General features: G+C 42.1%; 1 protein-coding gene across 1 annotated transcript in view; it reads right to left on the bottom strand.

Annotated features, from left to right (window-relative positions):
- kif26ab (kinesin family member 26Ab) overlaps positions 1-15,388 on the bottom strand; it is a 79,944-nt gene extending 64,556 nt beyond the window's left edge. The window contains exons 1-2 of the mRNA XM_034675303.1: positions 15,082-15,388; positions 14,655-14,873 (exon numbers count right to left, since the gene is read on the bottom strand). Coding sequence (XP_034531194.1) covers positions 14,655-14,873; positions 15,082-15,144 — 282 coding nt within the window. The 5' untranslated portion in view covers positions 15,145-15,388. The remainder of the gene's footprint in view (positions 1-14,654; positions 14,874-15,081) is intronic.
- Between the last annotated feature and the right edge of the window lie 6,338 nt (positions 15,389-21,726).

The raw sequence follows: 21,726 nt of genomic DNA, 5'->3' as shown, positions 1-21,726 counted from the left end.
TTTGTGTAAGCAAGGCCTCTCTTGGCAACTGTCACATCACTTCTACGTCAAACTGAAGCTGCCCAAACCTGTAAAACCCTGAGTGTAAATAAAACCACACATTTCAGTTACAGCTTTACTGCCTGCCTCGGTCTGGACTCGCAATGGACATCAGAGCATGACCCTCGTTTTGTAAGTTTCTTGCTCATATGCTGCTCTTAAGAAAAAGAGGAGGAGGTGAGTTCAACGCAGTCAAGGGTCAGAGTGCCTGAACACAATGTTAGCATCCTCTGCCACTCTGTGCAGTAAAGCTGTGCAGGAATTCACCAAGGCCAAACACACAGGTGTGCACTCCAGGAGCTTCCCTCCTTTTTCAGTGGGCATCTGAGGGAGGGAAGCAATTCCACGCTGCACAGACACGTTCAAAGGCATTCCAGCAATGTTTGTGTTTGATGCAGAAATTTGGAGCAGTAAACAACACTATCATTGGGTTGCTTTAAATAGTTCTGAGTTGAGTGCCTTTAACACACCAAAGAATGATTGGATTTTTAAAATTAGACACCAAGATGTTAGAGCAAAAAAAACTACCTGAAAGTAAAAGCTTGTTTCTATGATAGACCTCTGCATCATCACATATTTGTGGACACTCTCTCAAGGGCTTGTTCTCACATTGTGCATGGGAGTCAAGCACTCAGCAGGGGGTCTGTACGGTGAGGCCCAACAGCAAGTTCCCATAACAGCAAGGATGTTCTGGCTTTTATAGACGATGCCGAGCCGATACTGAGAAGCAAACGCAGAGGCTGGTGAGGCAGTTTGGGACTCGTAAACAGAGAGGTTTAAGTTTAAGTGCCTGACACACACGAAGGAGATAAAACAGCCCAGAGCTCTTCAGCGGAGAGAGTGACATCATAAAATAGAGCGGCAGTAACAAGAGGGGAAGCATAAAGGATAGATGTATTAATGGGAGTGGGTTCATGGGAGAGAGGCAGGGGAAGGTTTACTCCACAAGCATCCTCTGGGAGTAATGACAAGCTCAAGATGGCACATTTCTCCGTGTAGTAAATCTCTGCTGATCTGAATATCAATTAATTACCCTCATTTAGCTTTTTTTTCCTGCACACGGGTGACCTCTAAAGTAAACGTGTGTACTGTCAAAGTTTGCAGGAGGGAAAGGTGCCAAAAAAGTCTAACATTGCAGTCGCTAGGTTTGCAGCTGTCTGCAATGTTCAAGGCAAAATGCAACACTTGTATTATCATTGAGGAGCCTTTGCAAGTGTGAAGTGTTGGATACACACAGTACTGTTGCCTCTTCTGATGCTGCTTTTCTGCACCAAACATGAGTCACAATATAAAAAGAAGAGCTGCATAGCATTAGGCAGAGAAAAGGTATGAATCTGCTTGTGATACGGACAAGTCAGGTGTTACATGTTGCAAGAAATCGAGTGTTTTTCAAACCTTGTTTTCTGCAGAAGTGCACAAATCAGACTGAAAAAAACTCACCTGCCAATCAAGCAAAAACCAGACCCTGTTTAATTTTGATAGACTTCTTATCAGGGATAATCCATTATGAAAATCCATGCGGCTGAGCTTGACCTTTTCCATATACCGCCTATTAAGGACTTCAGCGACAGAGTTCCCCATGGGGAAAATAAAACTATTCTGCCACTTTGGAGAATGCATTGGTGTGCTATTTCCTTAAAATGTCAGCAGGCAAGTTGCAAAGCCCAGTCATTCGATAATGAAGGAAAATGCACACCAAAACACTATCAAGTCCTGCCTCTGTCTCTGTGCATGATTTTGCAAACATCTGAATTGTGGAATGTCTAATGGATAATATGCTGATACAGCACAGGCTCTTATTCTCATCATATTCACCCTAAAGCTGAACTCACAGAGTACCAGAGTTATAGCGCTGGGCAGTCACCTTCTCTATCACCTTCTCTATTAACCAGACCACCACCAGCAGGCCCATGTGTGTAGGAATGAGGATAAAACACGGGCTGTAATAATGCAATCATAAATTGGTAGCAGTTAAGTTCAAAAAGATGGATGACTTCTGCAGCAAAGTGGAAAAGATGGAGGGACTCTGAATGTGCTTCATCTCTTTCTTTTTCCTCTGGTACTTACACGCGCATTCACACATCATCAATACACACACACACACACGCTCATCCTCGCTCACAGAGCTGGACGCTCAAGCATGAAATGAACATGAGCGGCGTGAACTTTGACTGGCATTTTCACACCGCGCAGAGATTTATAGAGCACTATATACGTAACAGAATGAGCTCCTGACCATAAAGAATAGCCCGGCGTATAGCAGCGGAGACCAACGCGACGACTTAACACAAGCCATCTACCAATCACAACACAAGCCATCACAATCCATCTACTATTACACAAACACAAATAGAATCACACAAAGATGCATGCATACTGTCAGCGGACTTATATATAGAAATATGACATGAAAGCACAACAGGGCACTCACACAGCAGCTGCACACTTTACTGCTGCTGGTCACCGAGAGGATCCTGCGCAGGTTAGCTCTTAAAATGTATTCAAATTTTACTCAGTACTAACACACAAAGGGTTTTGTTATAATGGATTTTTTATGACCGAAGACATGTTAGTGAGACAATTACTTCAGCAACAAGTGCTCTGTAGTTTTTGGGAGTTTATGGTTCTATATACGGTAAATGGACTGCTCTTTTATAGCACATTTCTAGCTCCTACAACCACTCTAAGCGCTCCACTACGTCTCATATTTTCCCTTACATACACTGATGGTTGACGATGTTATGTAAAGTGCCCCACAGCCTGTCACTACTAATCACACTCACACACCCATGGCCCTGCCTTGAGGAGCAGTTTAGGGTCGCTGTCTCGCCCAAGGATACGTCAACATGCAGACAACAGGAGTTCAAGATAGAACTGCCAAACTTTCAATTGAGGGCCGACCTACTCCATCACTGAGCCATGGCCGCTCCATGGACATTCATTAACTGCAATATAATGGTTGCAATGAACTGTATGGAAAAACAACCCCACTTTAAAAGCTGCTCTAAATAATATTTATTTGTATATAACAGTGTACAGCATTACTACATGCTAAGTTGTATTCTGAGCCTAATGTTGACATCTGCTGCCCTACTTGAAATGATTTGAGTGAGAGATTCAAACTCAGGACTCAGTCAGTCGTAAATGATCTGTACCACCCGCTGTTTAAAGACTTTGTGTTGCTTCTGTCTGGCCACAGATGCATCCTCCATGCCTGCAGGACAAGCAGACTGACTTTGTCCTAACTGCCATTTGCCTTCTAAACAGCTCTATGTGATATTATTTATGACATTAATTTCATTGCTATTGTCCTTTTTTTTTATCAAGTTAGTGTGTTGTTATTATTTTTCTCTTGTATGTGTGATGGCTGTGTTGTACTTCTAGCTGTAAAACAATTTGCCTCTTGGGGATAAAGAAGATATCCTCGGTCCTTGAAACTTGGCGACCAGTAATGTCAAAGAACCCAAAAAGAAATATTGTATTACTGACACTCTGCAATTATTCTAAGCTCAGAGGGTCTTTGCAGTCTTTTAGCTTTTCATTTTGGTACTTAAGCTTAATGATTTTACTGTTCAAGCTCATTCTTATTGAAGTTTCTGTTGTTTTGAGCAGCATAAAGAAACACCATGAAAAACCACTGCTATTCCACCTGCTAACCAACACCATATGTAACATGGAGAGTTAGCAACTAAGTAAGCAATTAGCTAATGAAAATAGTGGATTGCTTAGCTGCTTAGGCATATTACACATAAAAGTTGGTGGTGACCAAACCATAGACAAAAGGGTGACTTTTTTTTTTTACTAACACAGGGTAGGTGGCCATAGAGCCTGACTCCAAATGAATGTAGCTTCATGTGAACTTCTATGAGACACTCTTTGTTAAAGCTAGGGTTGGTAATCGTCCCCCGATTCGTGACTGATTCAAAATCGGTCCTCAGCGCATCATTTGTGTTTTGCATTACGTCAACTTATGTCTCACTTAGCGGTAAGAAAACACCAAAACATTATCAGAGGGAAAGTTAAAAACACAAACAAACATGAAATGTACGCGCAGGAGGCGGGCAGAATGGCAGGACGGGATTTGATTGGTTTCATATTTTGGCTCCTGATGGCAGGGATTGGTTGGAGTTTTCTCAGGTTTACTCCGGCTGTAGATAGCAGCTTTTTTTCACTCTTTTTTAAGAACACATTATGTATTGATTGCCATCGGGACATAAAGATCATTTTAACCAGTATAACAAGAAGTGTATCTAAATCTGACTACCAACCCTAGCTTTAACATAATGCAATATCTTACCTTTAGGCAGTAATATTCAGCCAGCTTAATGTTAGCAATTGCTGCGCTAATACCAAATTGCAAGTAAATACAGCTTCATGGAATCATTTAAAAACATTTTTCAGAATATGCATTGTTCATTGGAATTTTTTTATCACTTATTTTGACTACTCAAACCTGATGCAAGTTTTTAAAGTCAACATGTTGATGATAACCGTGTTAAAAATCAGTTTCGATCACTTTTTGCATAGAAGGAAAAAATCACAGTTCCTTTAAAAACAAACAGCATAAGTGCTTTGCTCTTGGCACCGCGACAATGGTTGTGGAGAGAAGGGGTTGCTCAGTCTTTGTTAATATTTATCACAGCTTTCATAAACCTGCTTCCCTAACATCCACATACAACAGTGGACATCTGCCAAAGAGCAAAGCAAACAAGGCAATGTCAAGTCCAACTTCGACACCATACTCCACTGATCCACTGTTTGCTGTGAGCAAGAGAACCACGCCCCAAGCAGCCCAGAGTTTGCCGTCTGCATATCCATCTTGGCAAGGATACACAGCGCTGGCATTCTCTTTCAGCACTTTGCTATAAGCCAGGCGATTTGTCTGCTACCACAAGGCCTGCTGTCAATTGAGGCGTTTTATGGAGCCGGCAGGAGATTACCTCCAACTCAGTGCTCTTCAGTGTCTGTGTACCAGCCTGAAAATTTATCTCAACTACTATGTTTTTTCCAATACTCTGAATCAGACTCAATAATGGACTGCAGTCTGTCTGGGTTGTTCATGTCTCACTTCACTATGACATATGGAGCCAGAATGGAGGAGCCTAGAGATATCATAAAACAAACATATACACACACTTCGGATTGACCCAAATTAAAAAGTCAGCCTGATTAATTCCCACTGCTTGCACTTCTTGTTGTATTTGTGTTCGTTGCTCGTTGACATTTCTGCCTTTGTTTCTCTGTTCTCATGCTCGGCAGACCTGTGCTGCATGGTAACACATCACCCTGTCAGCCCGGTCTGCACAGCCATTGTTTCATTTTAGTCTGGCTCATTATAACACATTATCCCTCTGTAAACAGCAGCAAACCCATTCAGACAAGTGCTATTATGCATGGCAATCATTTTTCAAAAACACAAACAATGAGAAACAGCTTAATAATACAGGTGCTGTCACAATCTCAGCTTTTCCTGGAGCTCTAATTCAAAGAATGCTGTAAAAACTGGTTGACAAAACCAAAAATTGAATCTAGGTCTCAGTTTTTAAAAGTCTAACTCATGTCCATCTTAAAACTCGGGATGTGTGCATTTAGAATGACAAGTCCGTTAACCCTCCTGTTATGTTCGTTTCTCTGGAACAGCAATAATGTTCCTGGGTCAATTTGTGTCAGAACCTCAAAAAATCCAAATACACATTTTTTAAATCTAATTTTTAACTCGATTACTAACCATTTAAATCAAGATTTAGTCCATTGGTGTTCTTTAATTCTCCCAGATCATGGTTCAATGAGGATAACTCACTCATTTTTCATTAAAATTCAAGTTAAAACTTTTTTTAATGCACGTTGGAAAGCCATTAATACAAACAAAATAGTTTGACATTACATAGTTTTTGTTTATTTTATTTCAAATTTCGATTTTTTTTTATTCTTATGAAGTGATGTTGATAAATTAACACGACTCCTCTTCTGTCACATGCTGCCCAGATTTTTATGCTGCATTTAGCTGGTTTGGAAGGCATATATTGTCTAATATGGACTTTAAAAAGGGTCAATTTGACCCGCAACATAACAGGAGGGTTAAACAAATTGTAATATCTGTATTACTTTAAGCCTAAAAGTCATATATTTTTGCCCAATGTGCCACTAGCCAAGGCTGTTTTTAAACTTATCTTATATGAGAATATATTGGTCCCTTTTATAGAAGTCATATAAACAAGCAAAGCTACAAATACATGGCTAAGCTGACTGGACAAAAAGGAGAAAACTGCTAGCCTCGCTAACAATAGTAAAAACATCAGGCTGCCAGCATCCTTAAAGTTTACTTCATTTTTGTATTAAATAATTAAGAACAAAACAAAACAATATGCTATTAATAACTTTAGGCAGAGCTTGCTTTGCTGTTTCATGATGCTCTAGGGTTGTATGTTAAGCTAGCAAGCTAAGCTTTTCAATAAATAGTTATAAAGGTGGTATGATTCCAACTTTTGACAAAAAATTAGTTATAGGAAAATGTTCCAAATTGCAAAAATTGCATTTTTTTTTCCATAAATGTATTTCTGATTAATTAAAATGAAGGCTACAGCAACAAGATAGTTAGATAAGCTAAACTGAAAAGGGGGAACTGCTGCTAGCCTTGCTAGCAGAAATTCACCCTGTCAAACTGCTTCTTTTTGCTGTTAGATTTAGAATGAAATGGTAAGCCATAGAAGTGCTGTTCACATCTTTCGGGCAAAGCTGTGTTAGCAGAGTTTATGTTACGCTAGCAAGCTAACTGTCTATGATTTTTAGACTATTTCTTGGACAGTTATAGGAGTTACATTTTTTCCATATATTGTCAGGACATTATTTAGTAGAGCATGTCCCATATTGATTTTTACACCAATGCATTTCTGTTTTATCATTATATTGTGGTACCAATTCTCTGTTAGGACTAAATCTCTTTTTAAATGCAACTCCAAGCCAACATTTAAAAAGATTTGAGAAAAACTAAGACATTCAACCAAGCATGAAGTTTCATGGCTGGTGGCTTATTGCTTTTTCATCAGCTCATTAAAAGCTAATGGTGCAGCTGCTCTCTAAGTCCCACTCTTTGATTGAATGTCTTTACTGAATAGCTGTTAGGGATAATAGGTTTACTTTATATATTTGACTTCAGCGAATGAGAGTAGAACTGCTACCTTTGCAATAACTGTAAGCAGCAGAGTATATTCCCAGGTCTAAGCAGCTCTAAATAGCTCTTATCACCTTGACAGGTAGCTCAGGGAACATCTGGACAGCTCTCTGTAGACATTACAGTGGCATGCAGGTGAATCAGCCAGGACCAGATGGCCAAAAGAGGACACATTCAGGTAAACTGTGCATATGTGCGAGTGTCTGAACCAAGTGGCAACCTCCGGTCTAAAATATGAGTCCAATGCGGAAGTGCTAAAAACTGCAGTTCATCGAGGATCCACTTGAGGCTGGCTCCGGAAGTACCGGAAACCACATACACATCAGTTCAAAAAAGCCGATCTTTACAGCAGAAATAAACATGTTTACAGCCTGGTACAAAAGACGAGTGTAGTCTGGGTCACTCATTTCTCGATCGGCACACACTGTCCTGGGGGTAAATTTTTTTCTAACGCGACTATTTCGAACATATTGAGATTATGAGTCTTCCAATGAGAGGCACAGCTGACTTGATTGACAGGCGGGAAGACTGTAGCTGTTGGCTAGGAGGCTCAAAGCCCGCCTCTTTACCTCACACTCACTCGACAGCAGCACTATGGCTGCCGCCGCCGACTGGCCTCAAAACAGTGCTTCAGAAACAGATGGGTGACGTCAAGGATACTATGTCCATATTTTATATAGTCTAGGGTCTGAGCTCGGTATAGGTCGACGTGAGTGCACATGCCTCTGTATGCAGATGATGTGATTGTGTGTGTATTTGTTTAGAGGGAATCTGCGTGTAAGTCAGCTCCTTTCACATCTTTAGTCACAAGCACACTGGGGACGTAAGGAATTTTAAAAAGAAAATATTCCACGTGGAGACTTCCCTCATCCTCCTTCTTTGAAAGACTCCTTCATTCCGTCTCTCTGTTGAGAGGTGATCAGCATCGGCCTTTTTCCAGCTCAGTTTTCGACCAGATCCATAATCCCTCGCATCTGCACGCCCCGAACCCATTTCCTGCACTCTGCCTCATAGCAATTTACCCCTCCAATTGCGATAAGTAACGTGCTGGGTAGCCACAATTGGGGTCAATTCACTTTCAGCTCACCAAATTAAGAATGTTAAATGAAACTGCAGCTGATATAAGGAAGACGTGGCCTTCATTTGAGGGCTGCCTTAAGGTTAAGATGTGAAAGCTTCTTAGAGATGCAGGACCAGATGGGAATATCGTCTGGAAAGTGAATGAAAACCTATTTACACACTGTGACACAGTTGTTCCATCATCCACTTTTATGGCACTTTGGCAGCTTGAAGGTTGAGATAAAGGCTGGGAAATAGAAAAGAGGAGTTTCAAAAGCATTTAATTCCTGCAGTGCTTTTGTTAGTTTTTAAAAAGCGAGAAAAATATGTAATTTATTCTATTACAATGTGTTCCCTGTATTGTCGAAGCATCATTTAAAGTGTATATTATTTGATTATTGACTTTTTTATTACTATGTGACTGTAGAGTTGTTGAGTTTCATACACTTGCTAAATTAAATTTTTTCAACAATTTCAGCTTCATGAATACCACCACAAATTTCTATGAAATCATGTTTTTCATGAAAAAGTAGCACAAGTTGTTAAATTTTAGAACTGGTATACTCTAACTTAAAAAAAATATATTGAAAAAGTAAGTTAATATGATTACTAATGTTGAGCTGAACAATGGATGCCAGGTTTCATGGTTTCCATTACTCTTTTTTAGGGACTCACTTTAGGCAGTGTCAAAAAAAAGTTTTGAGATTTAATATCCAGTCTTAACAGTGAGAATAAAAGAAGTGGACACAATGTATGCAAATTATCACACAAAGTGGTGGCTGTCAGCTCCTGAAAGAAAGAATCAGTGAAGCAGTGGAGGCTTGAGGTAAAGTGGCAGAGAACAGCTGCATGCTGCCGAGGCTCACAGATACAGTGCAGCAAGGCAGCACTATGACTGATGTCTGTGGTCTGTGCACCACTTGACACCAGATTATTACTCGACGGTTTAATACAGCCACATGCCATAAAGCAGAAGTCACACTGCATGCAGGGATGAAGCGCGGGGACGCCTTAGCCTCCTGAGTCTCCTCCATTCTCCTTCCTCGTCTCTCATCTCCTCCAGGGCTCTCTGGAGTGCATGCACCGCTGAGCAGGCACACAAACCGCACACACACACACACACACACACACACACTGTTGAGAGCCTCAGGGGGCTCAGGTGCTTAGAGGTGAATAGAATAATATGGTCATGCTCTGTTTTAACTCTACGTTAGCTCAAGTTTCACAACCGGAGGGTTCTCTTTCACACAATCTTTTTTTTTTATCCCTCTGCCAGTCACTTTGTCCTGTCATCTGCCCTCCTGCAGCGGAAAAACGGGCAGCGTACACCTGTTCCAGCCCAGGTCGGCCCCTTGAAACCCTAACCTACCATAAAGAGTGGGAGAACTGACAGAAAGGTCAGAGGTCAGTCAACAGAGGAGAGGTAACACTTCTGACTAGCCTGGGAAACAGGGGCTGAGGAGGTAGACCTGCAGCCATTAACCAGCACTCACTTTACCCACTGTGTCCTCCCGACCATTTCTCTCACACAGACATGCACACACACACACTCATCTCTGTACAGAACTACTACCAACAAAGCAATGTTGCTGCTGGGTACTTGGCAACCTAACACTTTGACAGTTACACAAATACATAGCTGGGCAAGAAGGCATGAAGGAAGTCAGAAAAGTGACTAAAGCAGACAGCAGTTCAAATCACTTTCTCTGTCCGTCCAGTCAATACAGATGGCAGTTTTTCAGTCTGGTTCTGCTCAAAGTTTCTGCCTGTGATAAGGATTTCTACTCTTGCAACTGTTGTAACATAACTTTTGTTGTCTACACAACTATACGTTGATTGGTTGATTGATTCATAGAGATCAGACATCAGTGTTTAGGTTGCACAAAACCAAGTCAGCTGAACTCGGATCAAACAATGACTTTGTGCACAGGAAGCATTTGTTGCATGGGAAAAGGTTGATTTAGTTTCTTCATTGCTTCAGGAAACACAACCTGATTTCACTTACACCTCACTTACAGGGATTCAATAACCATTCAACACACCAAGTGGATCAAGGGTCAGACAGGGAACAGAGCAGAAACAAATCAAACATGAAGCCAAATGAGTCTTTTGTGAGAATTACCGCTCCCATAATTTATGAATTCAACATGAAAAAACTGGCAAAAGGCTTCTTTGTAACAAATTAATTCCTGCAACCACATTCATCGCACACACCATCCATAATAGGCTCGGACATGCTGTGCATACATGAGCAGGGCACTGTATTTAAAATTAACTGTTTATTCGCTCATTCTATCACCCAGGTTGAACTTTATTACACCTTCATCTGCATAGAAAATGGGTTAGCTTGTGGTTAAAAGTTCAGTTTCCACAAATCCAGACCTGGCTGCAACTGACCTCAACCTCCAGCAGCTCAACTTAATCCATATCTTCAAACCCTCACAGCCCCGCAGGACGTTCTCTGTTAATCATTCAGTGTTCTTACGAGGTCCAAGACTGCTTGTATATTCATAGACCCCAGTATTTATGAGTGTGTGCGTTTAGCACTGCTGACTTATTTAGTGACCTACAGTCTCCGCAACATACCAAACCAAACTGTATCCTCCCTGGATCACTGGCCTGAAAACTTAAGACTTCAACATATTTCCATGTTAGCAATAGTCTTCATCATAGCCTTTGAGGGCAACAAACACCTTCTCCTTTTCTTACTGAGAGTGAAATGAAATAATTGATTCAACTCTCACATCTGTGCACTCATTAAGAAGCTCATAGCCAGCAGCAGTGGTTAGCTTAGCTGAGCCCAAAGACTGGAAAACAATGGTAAACTATGGGTATTTGGGCTTTTGCTGATTGGGCCCTTAAGCATTGGAATTCCCTGCCACAGGATCTCAGATTGGCTTGTTGGTAATTGCAACTGTCCAAAAAATATATTACATCTAGTACTTCCATTATAAACATTTGCTTAACCCATGAATCAACTAGTTGTAGTATGTTTATTATATTAATAAACTTGATTAAGGTCAAGGTCTGTAGAAGAATGTTATAAGTGACATTGTTGGAAGCAAACCTTTGAAATAGCCTACAAATTTCACGCAGTAATGATTCTGAATTTCAAAAACAACCAGCAATGAGACTGAACATTCATTTCAACTTGAAATGACTTTGTCTCTCACCTATTTGTTCTCTGGGACTAGTTGGAAACCTCTTGTTTCTTCAGGCGATTACAGTTGGCTTGCCGAGTCATAATTGCTAACTAGCTGACGTAGTTTGGACACAGCTAGTTTCTCTGTGCAGTTCCAGCTAGCTAAAGCCAGTTACACTTCATTTCTAACATTTGCTCACACAGTAGATATGGTGCGGCTCCTCTTTGGAATTTACGGGCTTCTTTTTTCTAAAACTAGCAAAGCACAGAAAACTTAGTAGACCAAAACTCTTCTCTTTGACTCAAGTGTGGTCCACTACACGACTACGGATGCAGCCCAAAATGTTGTTTTGTTTTATTCTTTAACTCATCATGTCCATATTAAACAAGGAAAGCATTACGTTGTGTTTTTTGGTAACCTTTGGTAAGAGTCAGGTTAGCTACCTGCTTTGCCATATCAGTGTTTTTCATGCAAATTTAAGCCAATGGACTGATAACTTGAGCTACCTCAATAAATGTAATATATTTACATATGATATTTGTCATGTTAGGAAGCAAATTATGGTAATTCTTGAAACAGTTTTGAACACTTGCAACTTTTTTTTAACAATTTTCCATTAACAAATCAAGCCTCTCGGTTCTTATTCCAACTGAATCTCATCTCTGGTAATGATCCGAAAATGCTTTTAAGGAAAAAAAAGGTGGGGGCGAGTTGGGCTATCAAGTGATGGTGCCTCTGTCTAAACTGCTACTGAGGGGCTTGAGCTGCTCTAGCCTGTCCACAGGGAAGAGTTTTAATCCTTGCAGGTCACAATGTCTCCAGGCTTTAAGCTCTTTGCAAACCTGACCAGCTTTTGTTGTCACTAATAAACTCTTGACATTTTATAAGTTTGGTCACTAGCATAGGAATCCCTCTCCTCTTATTTCTTCTCATCAGCAGAAACTAACAACATATTAAGTACTACCCCTCAGGTCACAGACTTCAGCAAGTAGAGAACAGTAATCACTTAAGAGGTAAAGTTGGATCCAGCTGTATGGCCCTATATGTCTGTGTCGACAGAGTCTGATCAGAGCTAAAGGCTAATTAGTGTTTTTGAAGTTGTGGTTTAAGTGATCATGGTTCTTTACATCATACCTCACCTAGCCTCTCTGTCCAGCCACAAAAAGCAGAGTCTACAATTATTGAACCCAGACTGTCTGCTAGTCATCACTATTGAAGTCATTCCTTACTGTGGGTTTTAATTATGCAAATGAAGTAGGTGATTTCCCCAGATTCTATCCAGTCTGGAGGTTGTTGGTGTCTCTGCTGTTTCTGCCTGTCCTTTAGGCAAAGGGCATTTTTCCAAGAGTACGTTTAATGCTTACTGAACATAAAAATTACCAATTCAGCTTAATTTTCAAGGTGCTAGCTCAAGGATAGAATTTTAGCAAAGTTAATTTGGGGTTTAGACCTTCAACACAGTGTCAGAATATATTTTAAAAGAACTCCAACTTAGGGAAATGTGGTTGCATGTGCAGTGTAACTTGATTAAGATAGTTCTCAAACACAAACTGAAAACACTTAAATTAAAACAGGCAGAGATTTAGGGGCAAGAGGCAAGAAGGGGGAGGTTTGAAAAATAATTTGTCATTCTTCTTATGCTGGAAAATTGTTTCGGTGCAAAAATGTTGCTTTTTTATGAGCCCTTCTGGGCTGCAGAGCACATTTCTTGCAGGAAACGGTGTAAGCAGGTTCCTTTAGACCCAAACAGGAAAACACAAAAGCTGTCTGGGAGGCCTCTGTAACTTTCCCTCAGGTTTTCATCTACAGAAAAAAAAAAAGTGCTTTCACCCTCCCCAAACACTCTTCCTTTAATTCGTATCCCCCTCTTCCAACTACTGTACTCAAACAATACGTCTACAGGCTGGGTGAGAAAGGGGGAGAAGGACGTCTGGGGACTGAGCTGACTTCCTCTTCAAAAGGGGCGGATGGGGAGGGAGGGGAAGTGCGACTTCGGGTAAACAGTCTCTGCTCTCGTTTTTTCCCATGACGACCACAGACACAACACTGGCTTGAACCCTAACAGGTAGCAAGATTCCAGACACACCAGCAGAGGCCACCTGAGTGACCCCTCTGGCCTTATTCTCTCCACAGAGGAAGCAATTTGGAAGCGATCATCCATAACTGCGTCCATCCTATGAGGCCTTACAGGTGGACAAAGACAATGGGTTTCTTATCCTTCAGTTAAAGAAGCCCATACCTTAACCTCTTAACAATGAGAGCACCCTGCCATCAGCACTTGCCACCCTGGAATTAAGGCCCAATTTAGCTATCAACAAGTGCAAAATATGGGGAAAGGGGGCTGATCCCATTTCTGAGCACCTGGTGAAGCCCGGAAAAGTGCTGCTGGAGGGTCCAACAGTAAAAAGGGGAGGTCAGTTCCCATAGTAGATAATGGCAGTAAGGGGTCGGCTTTATGTGTTTACAGGATGGACTTACCTGATACCTGAACACAGATCTGATAGGCTCAGAACAAAGATGAGACCACACATGCAGACGTCCCAAACAAAAAGCCCAGGTGCTTCAAAAATACCCCCTTGTCCCTTGTCTACCTGGACTTTGGGTGATGTGGGATTCGGGGTTACCTTGAAGAGCCGTAATCCAATCCGGTTTTGTGACTCTCAACAAAGGAGAACAGACTCAAAGGGGGCAAAACCCACCCAGACCGCCACAACAACAGCAGTAGTCTCAAGGCCTATATTTAACAGCGGTGGGAATTGTGGGAGCAGCCATACAGGAACACTTTCAATGCACAGCGAAGGTCGACTGGGACTTTGACTTCCTCTCTGCAGTCTCCAACATGAGCAACTCACTCATTTCAACTCCCCCGACTCCCCCCCAAAGCCTCAGCCCCCCACGCCCAACAGCAAAATAAAGAGATAAGCATTGTTTAGCCAAACAATGGGCCACTTTCAAAATCTCAAAAGCCAGTCCATTTCACATCCAAGGCCGGTATTTGAAGTCAAAAATGCAATAAACAAGTTTATAAGTGGAGGGTGAGAGCTTTCTTGGTACAATAATAAAGTATTGAGAGGATAACATCAAATTGTTCATAAATTGAAGTGTTAAAAGCAGGTGCAGGTGGAAAAGAATGTCAAAAGACACACTCTGACATTCCTTTGCACAATAAATACATTTAAATAGCAATGCAATTCATGTGATCAAAGTATTTCTGACTGCCAAAAAAGTTTTGTAAAACCAACCTTCAATGAGTTTTGGTCAGCCAGGGCAAACGCCTGCTTCTTGAGCTCTGCGACTTTCTTCTGGCATTGCTGGCAGAAGGCCCCTTTCTCCTCCGACTCGGGGATGGAAACTGACCCGGCGCCCTCAGGGGGAGGCCGGCTACTGCAGCGCGCGTCCTCCGCAGAGTGGAGCCTTTTCCTGGGGGTCACCGGAGACTCTCCACTGGGACATCCCTCCACCTTCACAAAGAGTAAAAGTCTATTTTAACTTCAATTTTAAGCATAACAATGAGTGTGAAAGTGAAAGCGTTTGTTTGCACCTTGACGACCTGTTTGAATACAGAGCACCTGTCAAAGTGCGCACCACGCCTGCAGCTTTAAGCGAGCCAAAGCGATACAACGTGCATATCCTACGTACGAACTGAATCATGTACACACAGAAACTTACAGTGAACACACGGTTGTTGTGGTTCCTTCCATCAGGAGCTGAATTGCCCTCAAACGAGCTCATTCTCCCACATTAAGGTAACACCGCCAGGAGAGCGTCTTCATCAAACCTACAAAGTCTTCTCGCTGAAATACGCGGGGCAAAGGAGCCATAGGCTGCACCAAAAACCTGACTGATAGTTTACAGTCATCTGTCAGATTGGGTACTGCACCAGTCGCTACAGGTCGAAGGCAACTGGTGAGTGTGTGCCATAAGTTTACAGCGGAGGAGTTTTGGTACAGGAGAGCGCTCGGCCGTGCGCAGGAGGCGGTGTTACCCCTGAATGGGAGGGCTGAAGAAAACTTTTCCTGCGCACTGTGGAGGATCTAAGGTTTAAAGCTGTTCCCTATTTTTAGAATGAAAACTGATGGAGTAATTCAATAATTTAACTCCATGAGATGCACTTCTTCTTTTAGTATCCATCCAAAAGTTTGGTAAAACGTATTGTTCAACTGTTTTGGACACTTTGTGCTCTGTATACATTTTTCCAATTCCACATTGAGGCTCGATAATTCAAGTAACATAACAAAACTCAAGAAAGATATATTCAATCTTTAAATGATGTTGAAGTTTCACCAACATTTTTATTCATATTTTTCCCCAAATCTATTTTTTTTTTTTTTATCTCTGAGAACTTTGTGGGATTCCCTTGAAAGGTAAAATACCCATCTGTGGATTTGAATCCGGTTTTAGATGGTGGGACAAAAAAATATATACCAGGGTTTATGATGGTATAGAGACCATATAGTTTCTTGTTGACTGAACTTCACACTAATCATGTTTTACCAGAGAAAACAGATGGCTATGTGAAGTTTCAAAGCGCTCATATTACAGCCAGTTCATTTGCACATTATTGGTATATTAAAAAAAACAACTAGAAGTATGCAAAACAATGAACATTGTCCATTATCGTGTATCTGTTAGAGATGTAGGCGCTCAGTTTCAGTACCAGCAACTGTTGCCTCACCCTGCAGGTTCAGAGTTGCCTCTGTGTGTTCTTGGTGTCTGGCGCCATCCTCTGGCGACATCACAGAACAGCCTCTCTCAGACCGGCAGGGTGGAGGTGCTTGGGTTAAATATTTAATTTGGTAAACTTTAAATATTTCATGTGGATGATGTAAGCGACATTGGCCACATGAGCTGCTGCTCTGAAACAGTTTGTCTCTTTTTTCCTGGCCTCAGACGACCGAGGCTATTTAGGGAAACACGGAATCTTTTGTCCTCTGATTTGTTCAACTCAGACCACAGTATGGAGGGTGTAACGGGGTAAAATGAAAAGTACATGAGGTCAATTACATGTTTTCTCCTCATTGGGGTCTTTTTACTGTTTGACTGAAAAGAAAATGGAGAACTGACCAACGATACGATTTTTTCTTTTCAGTTAAAGCACAGAAAACAAAACCAAGTGTCAGTCTTACAGATCTTAAGATAGTCCACAGATGCTTTAGTAAGTTAACAGTGACATTACATCCTACTATGGTTTTACTGAAATCAGATTTTAACTTCATTATCAAACCTCTAGGAGGTATTTGGCCAAAAGAAACAGTTTTTCAAAATAAAAGTTCATCCATGTCAAAGTCACTTTTACGCAGCAATATTGCGCAAAAGTGCACAATAAAACCAATTCAGAATGGATGACATCCTAGGATGATGTCTGAGAGAAAAAGAAAGGATGAGGATGCTGCGAGGCTGTTCAAGGTCCTGGACACCGGGCAGGAGCTGTCAAGCGCAACTCAGCTGTCTGGTCCGTTATCTTTCTTTTCGTTTATTTGATAACACGAAAGCATCCAGAATACCTCTTCCATTCATCCGTGTTTCATTTCCCTCCTCATAGTAATCTTACCTTTGTTTTCCTCTTCAGCAGATGACTTGTAAATCCAAATATGATGTCGGAGTCCACGAAGATTGTCCCCAGGTCGATGACGCTAGGGTTGGGCTTCCCGGCTCCAGGGGACCCCGATGAGTTTGGCAGAGCCATATGGGCTGCGAGTGTAGCCTAGAAAATACTCCACTCCTCGAGAAACCTACTTGATTTGTATATCCATTTAATTCATTTCTCTCGTGCCCTCCAGAAAGATCCACAAGGTTTTTTAATCCGGACATCCAGTGAGTCACGGTAAGCGCTCGCACGTGTGCGTAAAATCACCTCTTAGATTTCCAGGAGTCCGAGTTGACAATAAAGCGATACAATCCATCAGGCATGCAAAAAAAAGGAAAAAGGTTTACATCCAGTGGGATAAGTTTAAGCCACCCTGAGGCTGCTCCCCGTGTCCTGATCTTTGAGCCCGAGCAGGTCTGAGAGCGAAGGAGCACCTTGCGCGTCTGCAGCCCTCTGTTCTCCGGGCTCTCGCTCACTTCCCCCTCCTCATCCTCTCTCCCCCTGCCTCTCTCTCTTTCCCTCTCTCTCAGTCACTCAGTCAGTCATCCCCCCCCTCTCTCTCTCTCGGCGATGACCTGTTCTTACACCCGATTTGCCCACATGAAGATGTACAACACAATGACAATCCTGAGCATCCATAACCCCTAACGACACATTTCCTGTAATGTTTCTACAATATTCATATAGGGACTCACAGAGTGGTATGCAGGATAATGACCTCATCACGGTTTATGTCTTTCTTCTATGTAATACTGCTGTAGAGAATTCCCTATAGCCTATACGCTTATCATGTGTAATTAGAATCTTATGATATTTTCCATGAGGAAATGTCAAAGGACACTTATTTACTCCTTTCTTTACGAGGATCAATTGTGGGGGGGGGGGGGGGGGGGGGGGGGGATTTTATTTTCTTCAAATGAAACAAAAACTTTTTTCTTGATTTAATTATTCTCTCTTGCAGATGGTGTCACAATCTATAAACATCTGCTTTGCAAAAATCCACCAACACTGAATAAGACTCATTCAAATGATGATTCCACCAATTTGTGGCTGCATCTGATGTCTTAAACTCTGTCAAACCTCGTGATTGCTGATCGATATTCAGTGAATAGCCTTCACCCTCTCTGGTTGTGGCTAGTTATCTCACAGATTAAATGGCTGAGCCCAGCAGGAATACACGATAACTATCTTGCAGATGGCTGATGTGACATTGTGGCATCTTAAACAAAAAAAGATGTCTTGCGACTTTTGCAGGAATTGAGGTGTCTGACTCCAGGGGCGTGTCCACAGGGGCGACCAAGGATGGCATGGCCCCCTTGAAATCTGACCAAAGATGCTGCCCCTAAAATCAAAAACTATGATTGGCTGTTTGCTTTGTAACAGACTGGACTCATATTATGTTCAACTATTTGGGCTATGTTGCAACAGGCTGCTAGTGTCTTTATATCCATATTCTTTAAACTGTTGAAGATGGTAACTCCTCGGCCCTAAAAAGTTGCTAACAAATCTGCTTATTACAGACAGAGTACAGAGTTGACTTGCAATTTCTTAAGTAGGCTACTTTAAATAGTGACTTAGGGCAAATAGAATTGTTTTCAGTCCTAAAAGAATTAAGATTTGAATGTTGCCACTCAGTTATATCATGTGTAAGTTCCTTTAATTTTAGTGGTTTCAGCAGATATGACTGATGTAGACAGAAAAAGAAAAAGAATGATATTCATTGATGTATCTGTGCCACCCCTAAGTCAGTGCCCTGGTTGGGCCAAATAAGACTAGACATGTCCCTGTCGACTTGTAGGCTATGTAACCCAAAAAGAAACAAGGCAGATATAAAAGGATCAAGTAGATTGTTCATTTTAAAAAATCGACAGACCAAATAAAAGCATTTTTCTAGTCACTAGCAACCTGTTTACCAAAGAAAATACAGTCTGGAAATTGCCTGTCAGAAGGCTGAGATACAGTCAGACAATCTGTTGCTCCTCCTCCTGCTTTGATGAAGTCATCCTAACGTGCGCTCTTGCAAATTTACACCAACCAGCTGGATAAATTCAAGACAGTTATCCTGACCCATGAGACAAACAGAAATACATCAATATAACTCTGCAAATCAAAAGTAATGACTGAGTCACTTATTAAAAAATGAGGCACAACATGGACCTGAATTTCTCTGTGGCTCTATCATTAAACATTGCTTTACATTTTAAAACTCAGCCTCAGACTGAATCCTCTTTGTCATCTCAGTTTTAATAGCCTATGTGCATTTTGAATGGGTTTCAACCTGCAGCTCAGGCTCCCTGAAACAGACTGTGGAGATGATGTCATCACCCACGCGGGGCTGCTTCACAGACGGTGAGCTGTGGGACAAGCAGCAGCACCCATGGAGATATGACTAAGACACCGGCATGTTTTTCTAATTCACCGCAGGAAGCTGCATTCATGTAGCCCACAACTCATGAAAGTGAGACAACCAAAGGGAAAGCTTGTTGAATACACTTGGGCACCTACAGTTGGTCCATATCCAAAAACACTAGGCCTACATTTCCCATAATGCAACAAGCTAAGTTGTTTTAATAATCATCTATTTAACCCTCAGTTTTTAAGTTAGGCTTTATGTTTTAAAGAGACAAGCCATCAAGTTCAAATCAGCAAATCTTGATCACAAAGACATTGACAGAGAAAACTTGTTCATAGACTTTAGGGAAACACTTAGAAATACAATGGAATTGCATAAGGAAGATTGCAATTAATGATGTGTTTTCCCTTGAAGCATTTGATAGCTCTGGTTTGGCCCACATGGTTCTCAAGCTGAGTCCAGATGGTTAAGTTTTTGGTGGAGGTGAATCTAAGCTATCTGATCAAATTATTGTTCCCACCCTAAAATTGAAGGTCACTGGAAAAGGAAGAAAAAAGTTTGGGTGCTTTTAACAAGTTTTTTTTGTTGTTTTTCAACAGGTCAGACATGATTATAAATCTCATGCAACAATGAAGCTTTGACAGCTGAGCAGAGGGGGGTAAATAATAAATATTCCAGGAATGAATAAATTATTACTAATCCCACAAACACCTCGCAAACCACTCAACTCATGACACACAGGACTACACACACACACACATTTTGGGATCAGGGAGGGGGGGCAGGGCTTGTCAGCAAACCGATAATTACAATCTATAGTAAAGATGATTTACCACGTGTGTCACCCACCCTGCTCTTCCCAATGGAGGAGGTCTGGCCGGGTTTGGGTCCTCACCCTGTCCGCTGATGAAATTCCGAGGACGATCGTGGAAGGGGGGGGGGGGGGGGGGTCCCTAGGGACTGCACGTGCTGCTACATCTGCTGCCCTCGCGCACGTACAGAGAAATCGCTTTGGGCATCTCATTAAAGCCTCTCCGATGTCTTCTCCTCTGCCTGTGAGACCTGTGCAGCTTCACGGACAGGCTTTGTGAGAAGCGTTTAGCAAATATTGATAGTTCTTGGCGCATGGAGGAGATCAAAGGGAAAGGGGAGAAGGGGGCTGTCTAAGAGGAGAGGGGGAATAATCGGTGCACGGTGCTTTCATGAATGATTTATGCAGTATAAAGTAGCCTTTACCCATTGGGGGGAAGGTGGTCGGATTTTCATGCTAGAGTTGTGTCAGCTTTTGAGTCTTAAAATCAGGTTTTCCCACGAAACTAGTCCTGAAAGCGAGAGATGTGTGTGCAAATAAGTGTGTTCAGAATTTAATTGAGGCATTTGCAGTCTAAATGAAGAAATAAAGTTTGAAGGAAGTTTGAATATAAAAGCAGAGTCTTCATTTTTGCCTAAATGAACAGGTTCAAAGGGAAACGAGAGGACGTGCAGTGATTTATCTGCATTTACTGTCACAGCACGCTTCAGTACTTTGGACAGCGACCATCTCTGCAGATTCCCAGTCCATCACCCCCTCACACAGGACTCAACAGAGACAAATGATCTTTTATTGACTTGTTTTAATCAGTACTTCTGAATAGCAGCAACAGTAAAGCACCAAAAAAAAAAAAAAGGACGAGTGTTACAGCAGCAGCAGAGCTGTTAAAAAATCTGCACATGTGCCAGCAGAACATCCAGGACGGAGACGAGTCTGCTTACAGACAGGAGGTGGAACAGCTGGCTCTCTGGTGTAGTCAGAACCATCTGGAGCTGAACCCGCTCAAGACGGTAGAGATGACAGTGGACTTCAGGAGAAGCCCCCCCCCACTCCCCCCCCCTCACCATCCTGAACAGCACTGTGTCTACTGTGGACTCTTTCAGGTTCCTGGGATCCACTATTTCCCGGGACCTGAGGTGGACCTCCCACATAGACACAATCAGAAAAAAGGCCCAGCAGAGGATGTACTTCCTGCGTCAGCTCAGGAAGTTCAACCTGCCTCAGGAGCTGCTGATCATGTTCTACACCTCCATCATCCAGTCTGTTCTGTGTACCTCCATCACTGTCTGGTTTGGCTCTGCAACCAAACTAGACAAACACAGACTGCAGCGGACTATAAGGACTGCAGAGAAAATCATCGGTGTCGACCTGCCCCCCATCCAGGACTTGTACCGGTCCCGGGCCAGGAAACGGGCAGGGAGCATTACCGCTGACCCCTCACACCCTGGACACAAATTCTTCAAACTCCTCCCCTCCGGCAGGCGCTACAGATCACTGTGCGCCAAAACAACCCGCCATAAGAACAGTTTCTTCCCCCAGGCTGTCACTCTGATGAACACTAAA

The sequence above is a fragment of the Notolabrus celidotus genome, chromosome 22 (genome assembly GCF_009762535.1).
Source record: "Notolabrus celidotus isolate fNotCel1 chromosome 22, fNotCel1.pri, whole genome shotgun sequence".
NCBI classification, from domain to species: domain Eukaryota; kingdom Metazoa; phylum Chordata; class Actinopteri; order Labriformes; family Labridae; genus Notolabrus; species Notolabrus celidotus.
The sequence above is the reverse complement of the archived record's forward strand: the minus strand, read 5'-3'. Positions and strand labels throughout refer to the sequence as shown.